Source organism: Hipposideros armiger, unplaced genomic scaffold, assembly GCF_001890085.2.
Source record: "Hipposideros armiger isolate ML-2016 unplaced genomic scaffold, ASM189008v1 scaffold_523, whole genome shotgun sequence".
In the NCBI taxonomy this organism is placed as follows: Eukaryota; Metazoa; Chordata; class Mammalia; order Chiroptera; family Hipposideridae; genus Hipposideros; species Hipposideros armiger.
In genome coordinates this window covers 320,956-340,558 of record NW_017731873.1, presented here as the reverse complement: position 1 = coordinate 340,558, position 19,603 = coordinate 320,956, and the positions used below count along the sequence as shown (strand labels likewise).

Genomic DNA, 19,603 nt, shown 5'->3' with positions numbered 1-19,603 from the left:
ACCTAGGAATAAATTTAACCAAAGAAGTAAAAGACCTGTACTCAGAAAGTTATAAGACATTGAAGAAAGAAATCAAAGAAGATACAAATAAATGGAAATACATGCCATGTTCATGGATAGGAGAATTAATGTAGTTAAAATGTCAATACTACCTAGATTCAATGCAATTCCTATCAAACTACCAAGGACATTTTCTCAGAAATAGAACATATAATCCTAAAATTTATATGGAGCCATAAAAGACCCCAAATAGCCTCAGCAATCTTGAGAAATAAGAACAAAGTGAGAGGTATCACGCTACTCAACATTAAATCATACCACAAGGCTACAGTAATCAAAACAGTATGGTACTGGCATAAAAACAGACACAAAGACCAATGAAACAGAATAGAGAGCCTAGAAATAAACCCATCCATATACGGTCATTTAATCTATGACAATGGAAGCAAGAATTTATACTGGAGTAAAGATAGTCTATTTAATAAATGGTGCTGGGAAAATTGGACTGACACGTGTAAAAAAATGAAAATGGACCATCTACTTATACCATATATGAGAACAAATTCAAAATGGATTAAAGACTTAAATGTAAGACCTGAAACCATAAACTCCTAGAAGAAAACATAGGGAGTAAATTTGCAGACATCACCCTCAGTAATATTTTTACTGAGATATCCCCTTGGGCAAGGGAAATAAAGGGAAAAAATAAACATATGGGATAACATCAAATTTAAAAGTTTTTTCACAGCAAAGGAAATCACCAATAAAACAAAAAGGCAGCCTACTGAATGGGAGAAGATATTTGCCAATGATATATCTGACAAGGGGTTAATATCCAAATTTTATAAAACATTCATTCAACTCAAGACCAAAAAAACAAACAACCCAATTAAAAAATGGGCAGAGGATATGAAGAGGCATTTCTCTAAAGAGGACATACGGATGTCCAACAGGCATATGAAAAAATGTTCAACCTCACTATCATTAGAGAAATGCAAAAAACCACAATGAGATACCATTTCACTCCAGTCAGAATGGCTATCATCAATAAATCAACAAACAACAAGTGCTGGCGAGGCTGTGGAGAAAAGGGAACCCTGGTGCACTGTTGGTGGGACTGCAGATTGGTGCAGCCATTATGGAAATCAGTATGGAGGTATCTCAATAAACTGGAAATGGAACTACCTTATGATCCAGCAATTCCACTCTTGGGTATCTATCCAGGGAAACCCAAGAATTAATTCGAAAAAATATATGCACCCCTACGTTTATTGCAGTGCTATTTACAATAGCCAAGACTTGGAAACAACCGAAATGCCCATTGGTAGACGACTGGATTAAGAAACTGTGGTACAGGGCCGGCCGAGTGGCGCGATGGTTAAGAACTCGCTTGGGATGCCAGAGGGCCCCGGTTCGGATCCCACATATGAGGGCCAGTGACACTGCCCTCTACAGCTAAGATGCTGAACAACAGCTCAACCTGGAGCTGGGCTGCCCTGAGTCGCCGGCGACGGCGTGGGCTGCAGTCCCTGTGGCAGTGGATTGCCATGGGCTACCATGTGTGGCCAGCAGCCAGCGTGAGCGGCCAGCAGCCACAGTGAGCGGCCGTCCAGAAGCCGGTGACTGATCTGCCTCGCCAGAGAAGAGCGCAATGATGGTGCCAACTTGGGCCAGTGAAGCAACATCCTCCACAACTAGATTGAAGAACAAAACGACAGCAACTTGTCTGTTCCCCTTCCCCCAATTCCCCAGCACTGTTCCCATTCCCCCAATTCCCCAATAAAAAAAAAAAAATCTTAAAAAAAAAAAAAAGAAAAAAAAAGAAACTGTGGTACATTTATACAACGGAGTATTACTCCACTATAAAGAAGAATGAAATCATACCATTTGCAACGATATGGATGGATTTAGGGACTATTATGTTACATGAAATAAGTCAGTCAGAGAAAGACAAATACCATATGATTTCACTTATATGTGGAATCTAAAAAACTGAATGAACGAGTAAAGTAAACAGAAATGGTCTCAGAGATATACAGGAACAACTAACTGATGGCTGCTAGTTGGGAGGGGGTGGGGATGAGGGAGAAGGGGAAGGGAGTACACAGCATAAATAGGTAACTACAATATTGCCACAGGGACTTGAAAGGCAGTTCGAGGAATATAATTAATAATGTTGTAAATATTTTGTAGGGTGTCAGATGGTCACATGTCTTGTTACGGAGACGGCATCATAGATGGGGTAGAGGCTTGATCACTGCACTGTATACCTGAAGCTATTGCATGCGGACTATTAAGCATAAGTCAAATTTTAAAATATTACTAAAGGACTTTATTATGTATATAAAAAAAATAGTGTATAGTTCTTTTCTAAAAGTAGTATTACTTCAATTGTGATAAATTTAAAGTACTTACTCTAAAAGAGGAGGAAGGATTTCACAATTCAAAACAAAATCTCTGCATTCTGCATTGTCACCAGCAATATTGCCAAGTGCCCAAACAGCCTTAGAAAAAATAGAAAAAAGAATATTGTTACAATAACTTAAATAAGATGCTCCCTCTTAAGATGAGATTTTAGTACAGAATGAACAAAGTTTTAAAGATGTTAAAAAAAGTGCTTGTAGGACAGTAAGAAAAACTTTAAAAGTGCTATTTAATAATATTTTTAATCAAATTAAAGATAGGACACTTTAAAAAATTTGCACTTGCATTTCTCATCTAACTGGAATATTTCCTCTGTAAGAGAGTTAAATCTACAAGAAGAGACAAAAATGTATCTATTTAGTGTCCAATTACCTATACTTAGAGGTTTGCTCCTATGCCAAGGAATCACTCACTGGGAAGGGACTGATGTATAAAAGGAGGGAAAGAGTAACAAAGCACAGAAAAGTAAGGAAGAGTTAATATGAGAATTGGCTTGGATTGATTCTTGAAAATAAGCTTAGAATTAGTCCAGGTTCATTATAATTTTTTAAATAAATAGTAGTAAAAAATCAAATTATTCACTTATTAAATTTCAGTTAAGTGAGAAATTATGCAAATAAAAATTATCATTTATTATACTCTCATGTCAAATTTTTCATATAAGCACAAAAGTACACATAAAATTTTCCCAAATGAAAAAATAACTTATTTTAATGTTTAAAGCATGGGTTAAATTTTTAATATCTTCTCTAGACTTAAGTTTACTTTCTATATTTTTAAGAAAAATCTTTCAAAGTAATGACATTTTCCTCTGTGAAGTCTAATGCTCTGTTGGTGGAGATATCGATTGCTATAATGTTTTTGGAGGTCAACTTTGAAATATGTAACAAGAACTTTAAAAATTTTTCTTTTGACAGGGCAAAGTCATTTTTCCCTAATGAAATAATCAAGAGGCACATAAAGACTGATATATAATGATATCACAATATTATTAATAATACTAATAAGCTAGAAATAACTCCAATGTAAATTGAGAAGTAGATAAATTATAGTACATACTTGAATAGATAATGAGTAATCAGTAAAATTTTCTTGGAATATAATTAATACCACAAAAAAAGCTACCAATATTAGGGGAAGTGTGTGAGAGTGAGTGTGTGAGTGTGTGTGTGTGTGTGTGTGTGTGTGTGTGTGTGTGTGTGATCAATTTGCATAAAAAGGATTCAAAACAAAATACCAAAACATTTGATTTTCTTTGGATGATAAAAATTGCATGTATTTAAATTTTCCTTCTTATAAAAATGATGAGAATTTATTCATAGAACCCTTTTACAAGGGTTCTATTTGAAATCAAGTAATATTTTTTTAAAACACAAAATAATCCATGTACATGCTAAGAATAACGAGTCAGACTGACCCAGGTTTAAAATATGGTTCAGCCATTCACTGTAACTTCGGGTAAATTACTAACTTTTCTGGGTCTCAGTACGCTCTTTTATAAATAGGAATAGTACTTCCTGACAGCTGAAATGACACTTATATATAACCCAGGATGATGCCTGAGACAGTGAGTTCATCCTCCCTTCTAATCTGACACCAAATAGAAATTACTGTATTTTAACAAATGCAATACAAAGGCAATTTGGTAAAAATGAATTTCAAATCATAATCACAAATGGTACTTTCATGAGAAAATTTAAATCTATTAAATATAATGGTTCAAATTAGAAACTTACCTGTTCTTGAACATCTTCATGTTCTGAATTAAGAAGTTTGATAAAAATTGGAACAGCCCCAGTTTCAATCACAACCTTGGTATGCAGAAAAGTTCCAGATGCTATATTAGTCAATGCCCATGCAGCTTCAAACTAAGGAAAAATAAAGTAGAATAACACCAAAGAAATTTCAGAAAAAGGAAGAAGAAGAAACGGTGTAAAGACTTAGCTGGACAAGTCCGAGATAAAGACTGGCTTATAATTAATAAGATTCAATGTGAAATCAGACTTCATAGATAAAAACCTGCAATCTTAAAAAAGAACACTTCAATCTGGAAAAATAAGAACTGAGAAAAATACAATGAAAATTTACAAAATCATGAACAATAAATGAACACATCTGAATTTATAATTCATAAAACTCCTAATGTTTACTATTAGAGAGCCAGGTTTTCTAAAGCAAATAGTTTAAAAATAAATATGAACACTACTTAATGGAGCAATAGTATTTTTATGGATCTTAGAATCATGAAAGGTACTTTTGTTTCCTTAGGGATCATCTAGTCTCAATCTCCTCATTTAGAAATAAGAAAATTAGAAGTCTAGAGATTTAGGTCATTTGTTCAAGGTCAAAGAGTTCACTGTCAGCAGAGCCACAAGCAGGACCTGTGGTATTCTTTTAAGCATCAGACTCTAAGAAGTTATTCATATCAATTCAATTAGAATTTGGATATACTTACATATGATAAATTTATAACAGAAGCAACTGAGAAAATTCAACCCGTGTCTCCCAAACAGTAAACTACATGATCTACAAATCCATAGGTAAACTAAATAGTGACTACAGCTTTAAAAATATTTGGCAGAGACAACTTTTCACATTACGGTAGATATCATTATGATTAATAACACAAAAATGCATCCAAAAAGCATTCCTGAAAGGCATGAAAAGTACAGTTACTATTATGTATGAGACTAAGAAAAAATTTAAGGGAGGAATTTATATTTTTACAAATGGAGACTGTAGTCCTAACCAATTATAGAAAATGAAATAGGGGCCGGCCAAGTGGCGCGATGGTTAAGAAACTGGCTTGGGACGCCAGAGGGCCCTGGTTCGGATCCCACATATGAGGGCCAGTGACACTTCCCCCAATTCCCCAGTGCTGTTTCCATCCCCCCAATTCCCCAATAAAAATCTTTAAAAAAAAAAAAAGAAAAGAAAATGAAATAAACAAAAGGACAATTAAAAGATTACTCCATTAAAATCTCCTAAGTATCTCTGGGAGAAAGCATTAGTGAAGAGTGGTAAATTCACAAGTATATAGTCTACAGAACAGATAATTAACATAAAAAGAGTTATATGAGCAAGTGGGGAACTGTGGCAAACTGGAAGGCATAGCTATAATTTTTTAAAAGGAAGGAAAAAAATAACTTCCTAAAAAAAAAAAAAAGCAGCAGAGATCCTATTCAATTCCACTAGATCTTTACTATGTGGCAACAATGCCAACTCTTCTGATTTGTGAAAAGAAAGCAAACATTTAGATTTTCATTTGAAATTCCCCAATTTTTTAAAGTCCAGTTGTTGTACCAATTTTTTAAAGTCCAGTTGTTGTAACTCACATCTTTTAAAATACATGTAGGCCAAACGAAACTTGTTTGTGGGCCAAACTGGTCTGTAGGCCCTTATTTTGAGGTCTCTCTATTAGTTAAACAGACCAAGGTTCTGAACTAGCAAATTTCATACAAACCTGGGTTAACATGGCACAGCACATAGCTGTACCAAGACCAGACCATACTGTTGAATTTCATTAGGTTTTAATTATAGTGATCAGTAAATGCTCAAGTTCCTAATGTTCTTCTTCTTCTCACAACCTGAAATTAATTTTCCTCTTTTCAGCCTGCCCAACTCTCATTATTCTTAAGACTAGCCATGTAACATGACGTTTGTGAAGTCTTCCTGGACTTCCCTAAACAGGTAAGTTGCTATGATGCCTGTGATATCAAAGCACATCGCTTATAGTTCTGTTATAAGCACTAAGCATATTATGGTGTCACAGACCTGTTTATGTGTTTGTCTTCCCCAACAAAGAGTGAAGAATTTCTGCAGAGGAGGACAATATCTTACTCAACTTTGTAACTATGTCTTACACAATGTACAGCTCAAACTAAAATTCAATTTTATTTATTCATATTCACTCATTTTTCTCCTTCATTCATTCGTAATTAAAGATCTAAATAATAAACTAGACATCAGGAGGCTTGGATTCTAGTCTGGATTCAGGGCTTATATATAAAGCAAATGGACTCAAAGTCATGATCTCCAGTCCTTACGGCACTAATACCTAAAGACTTTGACAACTAATTGACAGTAAGACTATAACATGAACGAAGTGGTCTTTTCCTCAGATACTCTTATTGCAAACATTCTCAACAATTTTTTGGCAAAAAAACCTCATCATGGGTAACATTCACATGTGGAACACATTCCACTGCTTATTATTAAAGTGAGAGGACCTTTCCCAAATTATTCAGATGAGTGGAACACTATTCTAAGTTGTAATTTCAATAACTATTACTAAAATACCAGTAACAGTCCTCCATTAGTGACAGTAACATTAAGTGTAGGTCTTGTGCAAATCCTGATAGCTGTAACTCCATCCTGCTCTCTTACTTAAGAATATGTATAGCGATGAAGGTCAGTAAAAGCAATCTTTTTTTTTAACCGTAACATATTTCCTAACTTCAGTAATTTACTATTAGTCGCCAATTATTTAGAAGACTTCTTAAAACTGTCACTGCAGTATAATAAGAAGTAATGTTTTTTTAGGGAAAACCTAATTTTGGTCACATTTTTAGATTATTCTGATTTTTTCTTTTTTCAAAAAAAAAAAGAATAATCAGATAAAATATTTTAAGAGGTAAAAGAGTTTATCCAAGAAGTTACAATCCAAGTTAGCTAAGAGCCAAAATAAATTTAACCATAAATTAACATGTTAGCTTGAGGTTTTCTAAAACAAAAAAGACTGACAACAACAAATGTTTTTATTAACATCAGGAATGATTTTATAAGCTTATCCTAAAATTGTTTAATAAAGTAAGTTTCTAGAAAAAATCAGCATTGCAACCATGACCAGGGCAAGACAAGTGGCACTACCTTTCCTTTAATTGCCAAGTATTCAGTGAACACTTACATTGCTTTCACAAGAAACTTTCATCATGTCATTTCTGGAAAGAGATTAAGAAAGAAAACTATAGAACTCACTTGTAAAGTACAATTTTCATTTCTTTCAAGAAATTTCACAAATCTCTGTACAACTCCTGGTTTCTGTATAACTTGATCAATTGGTGGGTTAGGTTCTAAAAATTTAAGAAGAATTAAGTTATTACACAGACACGAAAAGACAATGATCTGGTCCCTGTGTCAATTAACAGGCACACAAAACAACTCTTTCTTAGGTTTCACTGACCAAGTTCAAAACTCTTAGCTGGATGTAACTGAAGAAAACAAACGTTCTCATAATTGTGATGTTTATTGCAAAGCAAACTCTTTTTCAATAACCATAATGATGAGAAACTTTTAAAATATGTACTACACAAATATTTAAATTCCATAAGTTGAAAGCTATTTAGGAGGTCACCTTTACAATATGGGAGTATTTCAGCCTAATACTGGAAACACCAACTGAAGGATAATGTTCCCACTAATTCTTTATAACTATACCCCAATTTCCAGGAGGTCTCCTTCACTAGTAGCCATGAGCTGACTAATATCTCTAAGCCATGCGACGTCTTATTTTGTCAAGGTGTTATTCATTATTTGAAGAAATGCTATTGGGCTATCTAGAATTCTTGATAAATTTTCATGAAATGAAGAGGGCTTTTAATCATAAAATCGCTAAGAAATTTTAAAACAAAGACATGCAAAATTAAAGCAAAGATATTTCAGCTATTGGCAGTCTAAGTACCAAGAACTCCTTCTTCTCTCTGGGCTTCAGCAAAAAGTATACTTTTGTGGTTCTCCAGGAACTTCTCTGTTGATGTTCCTTTGGGTTCGTTTTCTCCCTGTTCTTTGTTCTCTTTTTAGAAAATTTACCTATTTTGCTAATTCACTTGTCACTTATGATTATCATTTGTGATAATTTACAAATCTAACCCTCATAACTGGAATTCTTCTCTCCTAGACTCTAGACTACATTTTTAAGTGTCTATTGGCCATATTTTTTCCCCCACAGCTTCTTTAAAATGTAGCATAACCAAAACCAAACTCATAATATCACTATGTTTATACCTTCTTCTTGCCCTATACTCACAACACAAGTTTGTCTATTTCTGAGTAATCTGCCACCTACTCACAGGAGAGAAATCTCATTTCCACTTTTGACTCTTCCTTTTTTTCTTAATTCTTCTGTTTGACTGTGTTACTGATCATAAATAATTCATATATATATATATATACACACACATATATATATATGTATATATATATATATAAATGTTCACATTGTATTTAATCAGTAGAATCAATAAGTGAATGGTAACCATAAAAGATCTATACAAATCCTGTCCTTTTGATATAGAAAAACCTTATTATTAAGTTTTAATTAGTTTAAATCTTAGAAATCATGTTCTCAATTGTTAAGAAAGGTTTGCTTAGGAATGAACTTTTCTTCCTTCTTTTTTCTACAAATTTGCTGTCCTACTTTGTTCAATAATTAGGAGATTTCTACCAAGTTAGTAAAGCCATCCACATAAAGTCTTGTTTGGGTGTTCTAAATGGAAAGTCTGAATTCTTCAAAATGTAAATTCCAGACCCTAGTTTAAACTGTTATTATAGTTATCAAACACGAACAGGATAAGACAGTTTATATTATTAATGCCTTTACCCCCATCTTTTAAAAAATGAAAACAAAATTATAAGGTTGTAGTTACCACCTTCACTTTCTAGTTTTCTCTTTTTTCTAAAAGAAAATTCTAAATCTACTCTCCTAAAATTTTAAGAGCAAAATTTTGTCTTGCTCTTTTTATTTGAGAGGAGAGAAAGGGGAGGTTGAGAAAAGGAAGAAAACATAGGGTTTTCTGGTTAGAGGGTGAGAGAAGTGGGTATTGAGACTGTCAGTTATAACTAAACATGTAGATAAATAAATATATAGATATAATATATACATAGATGAAAGAACCATAGTATGGTCTCTTCCTGGAAAATGACTTTATGGTTACTTCATCTAAAAGAAAGCAATTAAAGTACACTTGCATCATCAGCTAATCTAAAAGGTACCATGAACATCAAAAGCTGCATGCAGACTTCCCAACAAGGCCTACAAAGATCTCCAAGTTTGGATTTGCCATAGGTAGTCAGACGACAAAGAAAGCCTCAGCCATATCCATCAAACTTGGATCAAGTAAACCTAAAGAAACTATTCTAGGGCCAGTCGAGTGGCGTGTTGGTTAACAGCTGGCTTGGGACGCCAGTTCTGAGCAGCAGGGCCCTGGGTCGGATCCCACATGAGGGCCAGTGACACTGTCCTCTACAGCTAAGAGGGTGAGCAGCAGCTTGACCTGGAGCTGGGCTGCCATGAGTTGCAGGCGACAGTGTAGGCTGCAGCCCCTGCTGCAGTGGGCTGCCATAAGCTACCGTGTGTGGCCAGCAGCCAGCATGAGCGACCAGCACCCACTGTGAGCGGCCGTCCAGAGGCCGGCAACCAATCTGCCTCATCAGGGAAGAGCGCAATGATAATACCAACATGGGCTAGTGAAGCAACGTCCTCCACAACTACACGGAAGAACAAAAGGACAGCAACTTGTCTTGCTCCAAAAACTCTTTCAGTAACAGCAGCTTTTAATGAAGATGAAGATAGTAAAACAGAGGAAATGCCTCTGGAAGCAAAGTAACTTTGACAAAATATTTAAGTTACTAACTTGTGAAATTCAATTTAATTTGAACTTACTATAAGAATTCTCATTTAGTCCAATAATGTGGTTTAAGTGTATACATATTAACCAATGGCCTCTCAAATGCAAATTTTAGGTACTGAAAACAGAAGGAAAGAAAGTGCATCTTTAAACATTTTATGGACTCTTTAACCACATATACTTTGTTAGAGCTGTGTGTTGTAGGGTTTTGGTTTTTCTGCATTTTTGTATTGTATGTGAATTCTTTTTTAATTTGACAGTTAAACACATCTTTAAAGGCACAGTCATAGATAAAAGAAAAATGCAGTTTAACAATTTCCTTGAAATCTCCTACAATGTTGTATTTGTAGGCAGCTTCAGACTGTCTTAATGGTGGTAACTACTCGCTCAGCTCTTTTAATGGGTATAACTCCAGAGAAGCAGCATGTATATATTCCTAATGCTTTTGTTGACTTGCATTTAAGTTCAGCGTAAGCCCCAAGTAAAACAACAGAAACATATACAGAATTATTAGTTCTTACTTACATGATTTAATTATATCATGATACATGAATTTAATTTGCTTTAATGTAGGCAAAATTTTCATTTTTGTACATTTTACTGTTATGTCAAAATAACATCCCTCACCTAAATATTCTTCTCTTTACTCAAATGAAGTATTAACCTAAGGTCAAGATGGGAGAAAGAAACAACTGAGATGAATGTCTTTACTAAAATACTAATAAATTTGTCACACTAAATAAAAAATTGGGAAAAAACTAAAGGTCTGATTGATTGATCATACTATGATGTTATGCAGCCATTTAAAAAAATTATGTTTGAAAAATATTTCTATAGGAATTTAAAAACATGTTTCTGTAACTTTGTTTCTTGGCAGTGGGAATATAATTTTTTATATTTTCTTCTTTAAATTCTTTTATATTTGCAAATATTCTACATCAACATGTGTTACTTTGATAATATAATGTTAAAAAATAGATGTTATCTAAAAATATATTTTTTTTAAAAATGAAGACCTCCTGGCAAAGAAAAGTGCCTTAAAATAAAAAATAGCTCATAAATAAAACACTACTGCAGAATCCTATTGGGTTGTCGGAAAAGTCATGACACATTTTTGCAATGAAAAACAGAAAAAACACGTCATGACTATTCCCACAACCCAATATAATATCGAATGAGCATAAATAATTCTTGCCTTTCGAAAGTAGCTTTCTAAATTTCTGTGTTGCTGTTAGTTGCTGATCAGCATTATTAGAAAAAATCATCTGAACCATATCCGTGGTAATAACTTCTTCCTAAAACACAGAAAATATAATTTATCACTTAAATATTTTGCATTAATAGTATTTGCTGCAAACACTATTTCTGAAATATTGTTGAGGTATATTTGAAATCGATTTTTGTAATATCTACCTCTGGGATGGGTACAGTGGAACTGATATCCGGATCCTGGATAGGACTTTCTAGCATGGATTCATCATTTCTGGGCAAAGAGACATTTCTACGTTTGAACAGCTGTAATGAAGAGAAGTCACTTTATATACTGAGCTTTCCACAAAACGCTAAATCCCCATGAAATCATATTTTTCTTTCCAACCATTTCCTCAATTTTTTCTTTTTCACTACTTACCACTTAAATTTTCTTTTAAGTGAACAAAACAAACTAATAATTTTATCATTTAAAATTCTGAATATTTTAGTTTTTCAGAATCATTATACCATGAAGACTTAAATTATCTATGAGAAGTTAGACTTTCTGGGCTAGATTAGCTCTTGTCCTGTAGACTGCTTTGGGTCATTCTTAATCTCAGTTCTTTTATCAAAGGCCAGTCCCATGAGGACAGAACACATTTACATTTTATAGCATTTGAAAAAAAGACATATGCCCACACTGGATTATGAGATACCTAAGAATTTTTCCAAGAAAATCTTAATTGAAAAGTAAATCTGTTACACGGGAGAGATAATGTAATATATTAACAAAATTAGTATACCAAATTAACAAGGAATAGAGAACTCTCAGGATAAATGGCCCTATGCTTATTAATTCAGGAGTGGATAAAAATAAAGAAAAAAGAGAGGAGGAAAGAGACATGGTGAGGTCACTGAGAGCGAGTTAAAGGTACATCTCCTAAATCAAAATTCAGGGTAAAAAAGCTATTATATTTTTTATAGGTAAATAAATACTGCTCTTCTTCAATCTATACAGTTTCTATCTAATCATTCATTTAACAGATTATTTTCTTGGAGTACCTACTGTAATATAGTAGGTACTATGCTAGATACACTACAGATAGGGAGATGACATAATCTCCCTGTCTGTAGTATAATCATAATCATGTTTCTACAATAGACCTTATTCTCTGCTTTCTTCATTGCTAGTCCTTTTCACACATTAGTTTCACTCATGTATACAGGGCCGATACCCTCCTTATTATTTTTGAATACTTCTAAATTGAAGTATATCTTGGAATGAAAAATGTTGAGATGTAGTCCTTTAAATAATTTTTCTATTCCTTATGTCACACAGGCAAAGTTCAAATAGAGAAGGCTAAGCGAACTGGCTGAAGCGACTGTAGGAGGAACAGTATGAGTAGCATAGGAAGAAGACTTAACTTAGGAACAAGGGCTACAAAAACCACAAAGCAACAAATGAAATAATATTTTTTTAGGAGGCAAATTTTAAAATGACAAATGAAAGTGATCTAAATAGGCTCAAGAGTAAAAATTTCTCAGCACTGGGGTAGAAATATGATTAACATAAAATATTTATCAATAAAACTGAAAAGTCATTCCTGTCAGTGATTAAAAACAGCACAAGAGTGCCGGCCAAATGGCGCGATGGTTAAGAACTGGCTTGGGATGCCAGAGGGCCCCGGTTCAGATCCCACATATGAGGGCCAGTGACACTGCCCTCTACAGCTAAGATGCTGAACAACAGCTCAACCTGGAGCTGGGCTGCCATGAGTCGCCGGGAAGAGCGCAATGATGGTGGCAACTTGGGCCAGTGAAGCAACGTCCTCCACAATTAGACTGAAGAACAAAAGGACAGCAACTTGTCTGTTCCCCTTCCCCCAATTCCCCAGCGCTGTTCCCATCCCCCCAATTCCCCAATAAAAATCTTTAAAAATAACAGCACAAGATTCTGATTCATGAATTTGCTAATTTTATACCCGAAGTCCAATAAATTAAAGAATAGATTTATCTATATTCAACTTCCTAAAATACTTTTTCATTTAAAATGATTTAAAAATTAGCAATAATAATACAACTTCTAAAATCTACATATAATAATGTTTTTGTTAAATACAATTCATTATTTTAAAACACCTACCTGTTCTTCTCTTTTTTGTTTTCGAAGTTGTATTCCTTCTTCTTCTCTTCGTCTACGCATCTCTTGGGGATTCAGGGCTTTATTCTTATAACTTTTCATTCTATAGTTATCTTTCCCTGGACTAGCCATGGCATCTTAAGATTAGGAGAGAAAAAAAAATGGGTACTGATCACTCTCAAAATAACATGAAATGTTTACCCTAGGGTAACTAAATTCATGCTCACTGATTAAACAGACCAACCAAACCCATTCTGAAAATCACGTACAAAGAACACAATCCCTCCCTTCCATATCAAATTGGAGCAAAATGACCTAATATTTTAGGATGAAACTACCAAACAAATAATAGAGTTTGGTCTAAACACAGACAAAGTCATTACCCTAATTTCACTGATTCTAAGATGCATGCCCCGTCCTTGGTATTTTAATCTTTCTGAAGTGGGATGCATCTTAAAATCACTGTCAGCCAGGAAGTAATCATGAAATAGTTGGTAAAACACTTCTAAATTACAGCTTCCGGCAAGATCAAGAAATAGCCAGCAATAAAGTGTCTTATTTTCAATGGGATATGGTATTAGGCTTCAATAAACATGCCTCAAATATTTATTGGGGTCTGGCTTCTTTCATTTACTTAAGGCATTGCTTAAGAACTAGGCTACACAGGTCATGACTTGAATCATGACTGCATTACCAGTTTTCATTACTAGAGCAAAAAATTAGTTCTTTTTAAATACTGAAATACTTGTATACTTTATTTTAAATAGTTTTATTACAAATGTATTTTAAAACATTAATATTTATAAAAAACATTTTAAAGCATTTTAAAAATATTTATTTTATACAAATGTGAAATTTTACATTTGAAATATATGTAATAGATTTACTTTTAGAAAATGAATTATAAACACTTTTTAACAATAGTATTATATTGATTTTTTTGATATCTGAAATGAATACTAAATTACTGATATCATAACATCTTGGATTTAAGCATTAAAAAAATGATTCTAATGCAGGGTTTCCACTTGAATTTAACATGATAATTAATGGCTACCTAGAATGTTATTCTAATAAATTCTGAGAACATATCCATGTCCAACCAGAAAGGATGTAGTGATTAATTAGCACTTAGGAAGAGAGGAGGTTGGCATTTCCCTGCCATCCCTGATGTAGAAGAGATAGACTAATGACTGGCAAATTATATTGCAAGTAGTAAAGTACACTAAAACATATGCATTTGATCCTATAAAAGCACAGAAGACAAAGCAACAAACTGCGCCTCAGGGAGTTTTTTAAGTCCTTACAGTTTATCCTATCTTAAAGGATGAGCAAGAATCTCCTAGGGAAGAGGATGAAAAGGGAAAAAGGAAGGAACAAGCATCTCAAGCCGAGGGAATATACGTGAAGGCAGAGTTCTTGCAGAAGCCTGGCATAAACACAAAACAGTAAGAAACTGAGTGTGCCTGAACATGAGGACACATGGGAGGAGGAGGAGGAGGAGATAATGCCAGAAAGCTAGGTAAGAACACATATGGTTCCTGCCATCTGGATGAGAAATCATGACTCAATCTAAGGAATACAGCTAAAGAAATTAAAGAGAAGGTCGTTTCAAACCTTGATGATGAAGAATTGAACTAAATTAGTAGTTGCATTGGAACTATAGAAGACAGGTTGATGCCAGGAACATTTCAGAAATGGATTCAATGACAGGCCAAATGAATGTAAGGACTATGTGGTGAAGAAGACAAGGGAGTTGATAACTACATGGTTTTTAGCTTGAGTTATAGTATGATAACAAAATAACCCAAGGCAGGGAATACATTGTAGATGGAGGATCAGAGTGATAGTTTGGTTTGTTTGCCTACTTATTTTTGAGACAAAAATAATGAATACATTTGTTTTATTTTCTTAATTTACACGCAGTAAAGAAATCGCCATTTTAGTATACGGTCCTTTTATCTGACAAATGCATGGGCATATAAACATCACAATCAAGACACAGAACAGCTCTATCACCCCCAAAACACTTCCTCAGGTTGCTCTTATTAGCCCTCCTCCAACCTTTAACACCTGGCAATCACTAATTTGTTCTCCACAGTTCTGCCTTTTCCGGAATTTCACAGAAATGGAATAGCAGTGTGGTCTTAAACTGGCTTCTTTCATTTTGCATAGTCTATTTGTGAGTTGTTCAGGTTGTTGGCATGCACCAATAGTTTATTCCTGCTTATTGTTGAATAGTATTCTATTGTATAGATATTCCACAGTGTATCCATTCATTAGTTGAAGGACATTTAGGTTGTTTCTAGTTCAGAGCAGTTACGAATAAATATGTTATAAATATTCATGTACAGGTTTTTGTGTAAATACAAGTTTTTATTTTTCTTGGGTAAATATCTAAGAGTAAGGATTGATATATAACATGGCAAGTGTATGCTTCAGATTTCATAACAAACTGCCAAACTGGAAAGTAACTACCATTTTGCATTCTTGTCAATGTATAATGGTCTTGATGTCCAATAGCCTTCCTGCACTTGGCATTGTCAGGATTCTGTTTTTAATTGTAGCCATTCTAATAGGTGTATAGTGGTGTTCATTTTAAACATGTTAAATTTATAGTACTTTGGGCATGTATAGGAGTTTAAGATCTATCTATAGATGGTTGAAAATATGGGTCAAAACTCAGAAGAGTTCTGATTGATCATCCAAGATCATGTAGGGCTATAAAAGAAAGATGACCAAAGGAGAAATCTTGAGGATGTTCACATTTGAGTACAAAAGGAAAAAGCAAAGGAAACCAAAAAGAAAAAGGTCAGAGAAACAGAAGAATCAGAAGAAAATAAGAGTCATGAAAAAGAAGGGAATTCAAAAGATAAAGAAATATTTCACTTACAGTAGCACTAAAAACAGGCCACTCAATTTATGCATTCATTGATCCATCCAACAAATATACATGTCTACAATAAGCCAAGTACCATAAGAGACATCAGATTTGATAATTAGGTCACTGGTAAAGATAGTGAGAGAAATTTCATTAGTGGTGGAGCTAAAGGTAGAACAGAATGGAATGAGGACTTAAGAATGATTTAAAAGGTACCTTGTGCCTTTGAACTTAACACGTGTATCGTAGCAATTAAAGTACGTTTATAATCCACCAAAATCCTCCTTTAAAATACTTAATGAATTGATTCAGCAATACTGTGTGCACCTACAAATATTTATCATTAGAAACAGCTCAAATTGTATTAAAAATAACAATGTTTAGCTGTTCTCTAATTATTTCATATATAAAAATTCTGTCTCATTAATAAGAGCTTAATCTCTTGGAGGAGAAAAATAGAGATCAGAGTTCATTACAGATCAAACTGCGTTTCACCATTAGTTGTTGAGTTATGCTCAATCAGTATAAAATATTTTAGTAAAAATGAAATGTTCATAGCAATAATCCTCTTAAAAATATTTATCACCTGTACATTAGGCATTAGACAGGAGTTGACAGGCAGAGAGAGGCATCTGACCCACGCTTGCCGGCGTCGGGACTGAGCCCTTCCAGGCACCTGCATCCAAGTGGAGGAGGCCGCTGGCCAAGGTAGAGGGTGCGACGTGTAGGCCCCGGCACCGAACCTGCCTTATTCTTCACACTATGGTACTTCTAATAAGCTGCCGGACACAGACGCTGAGTCCCAGGAATGAACGTCAAGGTTTGACAACACCACATACCGACAAGAGAAACTGAGAAAAGGCGAAGCAAAGCGCCAGTGGATGAGATTGGCTGCCTCGAACTCCTTCCGAGGACCAGCCTGGCTGTCTAGGAGGATCTGTACTCCCCACGCCTTCGCGTCGGCAAGGGAAAGGTCCGACTGCCACGCCCCGGCCCTCGCTGTCTCCCTTAGGGGAACCTGAGAAAACCCCCGGCATGGCCTGGTCCTGAACCCTACGCAAGGAAAGGGGTAAGTAAAAACAGTGGCCCAGGAACGTGTGGCTCCCAAAGGGACCAAACCCGATGATCACCCAACCTGGCTTGCGTCACTCCCACTTACCCATTAAAGTGGCACAATCCGGTACCCTGACTGCTTGCTAGTCCCCAGCTGCGGCGTTTGCTCTGCTCCGGGTAACAGCGTGGTGGCCACTCCGCCCCTAGCGTTTAGCGTAGCAACCAGGTTCGCAACTCAAAATGGCGGCCACCTGCGCCCCTTCCCCGAGACCCCGAGGTTCGGCTCCCAGAAGCCCTTGCATGAGACGACCGCAGCGGCCGCAGGACGCTGCACAGACCCGCAGCAGGGCGGGGATAAGGCGCGCCCCAGCCGCACCCACCAAAGGAGGAGCCGGCGTCTGCACAGACTTACAGGCGCAGTCCCTGTGGCAGGAGTGTGTTCTACTGCCCTAGTCCTAAGTGCGAGTGCTCAGTCGATCATTCATTTGTTCGATCATTCATTCGTTCATCAGTCCGTCCATCCATCCACCCGTCCGTCCGTCCATCCATCCAGCCAGCCAGCCAGCCATCCATCCAGCCATCCATCCAGCAACGTAGTTACTGATGGAGGGCCGAATCTGTGCCAGGCATTGTTTTAGACATTGGAGCTACAGCAGTGTACACAACAGATAAAAAACCCCAACCTCATGGAACTTTCCAGAGGCTCTTTCACTCTACAGCTTCATTAACTTCTTCCTATATGCTCTCCTTTGTATAGAGCTTTTCAATTTGTCATTTACTTAAAATTTTGTATTCTATAACATCTGTAGATTTTTGTCAAAAAAGTAGTCACTCACTGATATATGAAGTAGATAATTAAATTATTATAACATACCTATAGCCTTGTAATCCACCCTGGAGTTCAACAAACAGTATTGAAAACAGACTGTTTTCCAAATGCAATGCTAGGGACAGAATATACAAGATAAATTACACATGATTCTTACCCCAAAAAAGCTCCTGTTTTCCATCTCTTGTTCTTATTTTCTGAGAATTCTTGGGGGTCTCTCTCTCTCTCTTTCTCTGTCTCTGTCTCTCTCTTTCTCTCTCTCTCTCTCTCTATATATATATATATATATATATATATATATATATATATATATATATATATATATATATATATATATATACATATATATAGTATCTTTTAATCCCAAGAGCTATTTCCTATTTTTGATTCAGGGATTAAATATCTTTTCTTGTCTCTCTGACGATATTGATTGCAGTTTCCTTGAAGTATTCTTTTTCTCTTTCATTCATTATCTCTGTTTCTTCAGAGTTTATTTTTTTCCTTTTTGATCACTTTGGTTTTCTTCTTTCCTGCCACACACTGCACTCCAATGCCTGGTGATTCTTGAGAATCCATTCATATTTAAGAGTGAGACACTAAAGAAACCTATTTTAAGCTTGTGTATCAGCGGGGCTTGTTTATTCACTGATTGCTGGCCTCTCTACAGAGTGATAGACTAGGATCCTATATCACTGGAGGCTTTTCTAAAAGTCATTATCTTAGTTCTTTTTTCTTGGACCAATGGTTTCCTCTGGAGAAGAATTCTCATTTGGAGGCACAAATCAGAAATCAGAATGTGATGAGGGGAAATGGCTAAGGGCATCATAATTCAGAATTGAGCTTTTTTTCCGACCAGCACCTTGACTACCACCCTTAGCTGTGCATTTCTAATTTCATAGCCTCTTTGGTTCATTTTCTTCATAAATTAAACATGTAGTGTTCTGTCTTGTGGTGAAGATGAGTCACTTGGCAACCTGATGATGGAGGAAGTCTGCCCCTTATTCAGAATTTCAGCAAAATATTCCTCTTTTCAGACTCAAATTTAATATCCTTTTCAGAGGTATCTAGTCTTTAGTTTCTGAACATCTCCAGAGTTATGGCATATGAATTGACTTGTTTTTGGTTGACTTCTTAGCTAAATTGGTTACTACTCCTCCATCCTTTTTCTAGCTTTCAAATTAAAAAAAAATCTCATTAGTATTAACTTTTATTATTAGTTTTCTTCTACTGTCATTTTAGATTTTGAGAAGTAGGGAATATAAATGCACGTGTTCAATTTTTCATGCTTAATCATTCAGCCCAAAAATGATTTTTAAAATATATACTGAACATCATGAGTTCATGCCACTCTCCTATTTAAAAACTCCAATAGTTTTCTACAAGGCCCTGTCTACAACTCTGACCTCACATTTTAACCACTTCTAGAATCTTGTGCTCAGATCACAAAATGTTCTTTTTGT

General features: G+C 35.2%; 1 protein-coding gene across 6 annotated transcripts in view; it reads right to left on the bottom strand.

Annotated features, from left to right (window-relative positions):
- The window catches only part of KPNA5 (karyopherin subunit alpha 5), a 43,998-nt gene extending 26,333 nt beyond the window's left edge, over nt 1-17,665 (bottom strand). The window contains exons 1-7 of one of the 6 annotated variants that reach the window (XM_019668287.1): nt 17,421-17,665; nt 13,384-13,517; nt 11,463-11,564; nt 11,245-11,344; nt 7,402-7,496; nt 4,161-4,292; nt 2,416-2,504 (exon numbers count right to left, since the gene is read on the bottom strand). In XM_019668287.1, the coding sequence (XP_019523832.1) occupies nt 2,416-2,504; nt 4,161-4,292; nt 7,402-7,496; nt 11,245-11,344; nt 11,463-11,564; nt 13,384-13,517; nt 17,421-17,424 (656 nt within the window). In that variant the 5' untranslated portion in view covers nt 17,425-17,665. Of the gene's footprint in view, nt 1-2,415; nt 2,505-4,160; nt 4,293-7,401; nt 7,497-11,244; nt 11,345-11,462; nt 11,565-13,383; nt 13,518-16,847; nt 17,328-17,420 lie in introns of those variants that run through there. The other 5 variants (XM_019668289.1, XM_019668284.1, XM_019668286.1 and 2 more) reach the window with 5 other exon arrangements.
- Between the last annotated feature and the right edge of the window lie 1,938 nt (nt 17,666-19,603).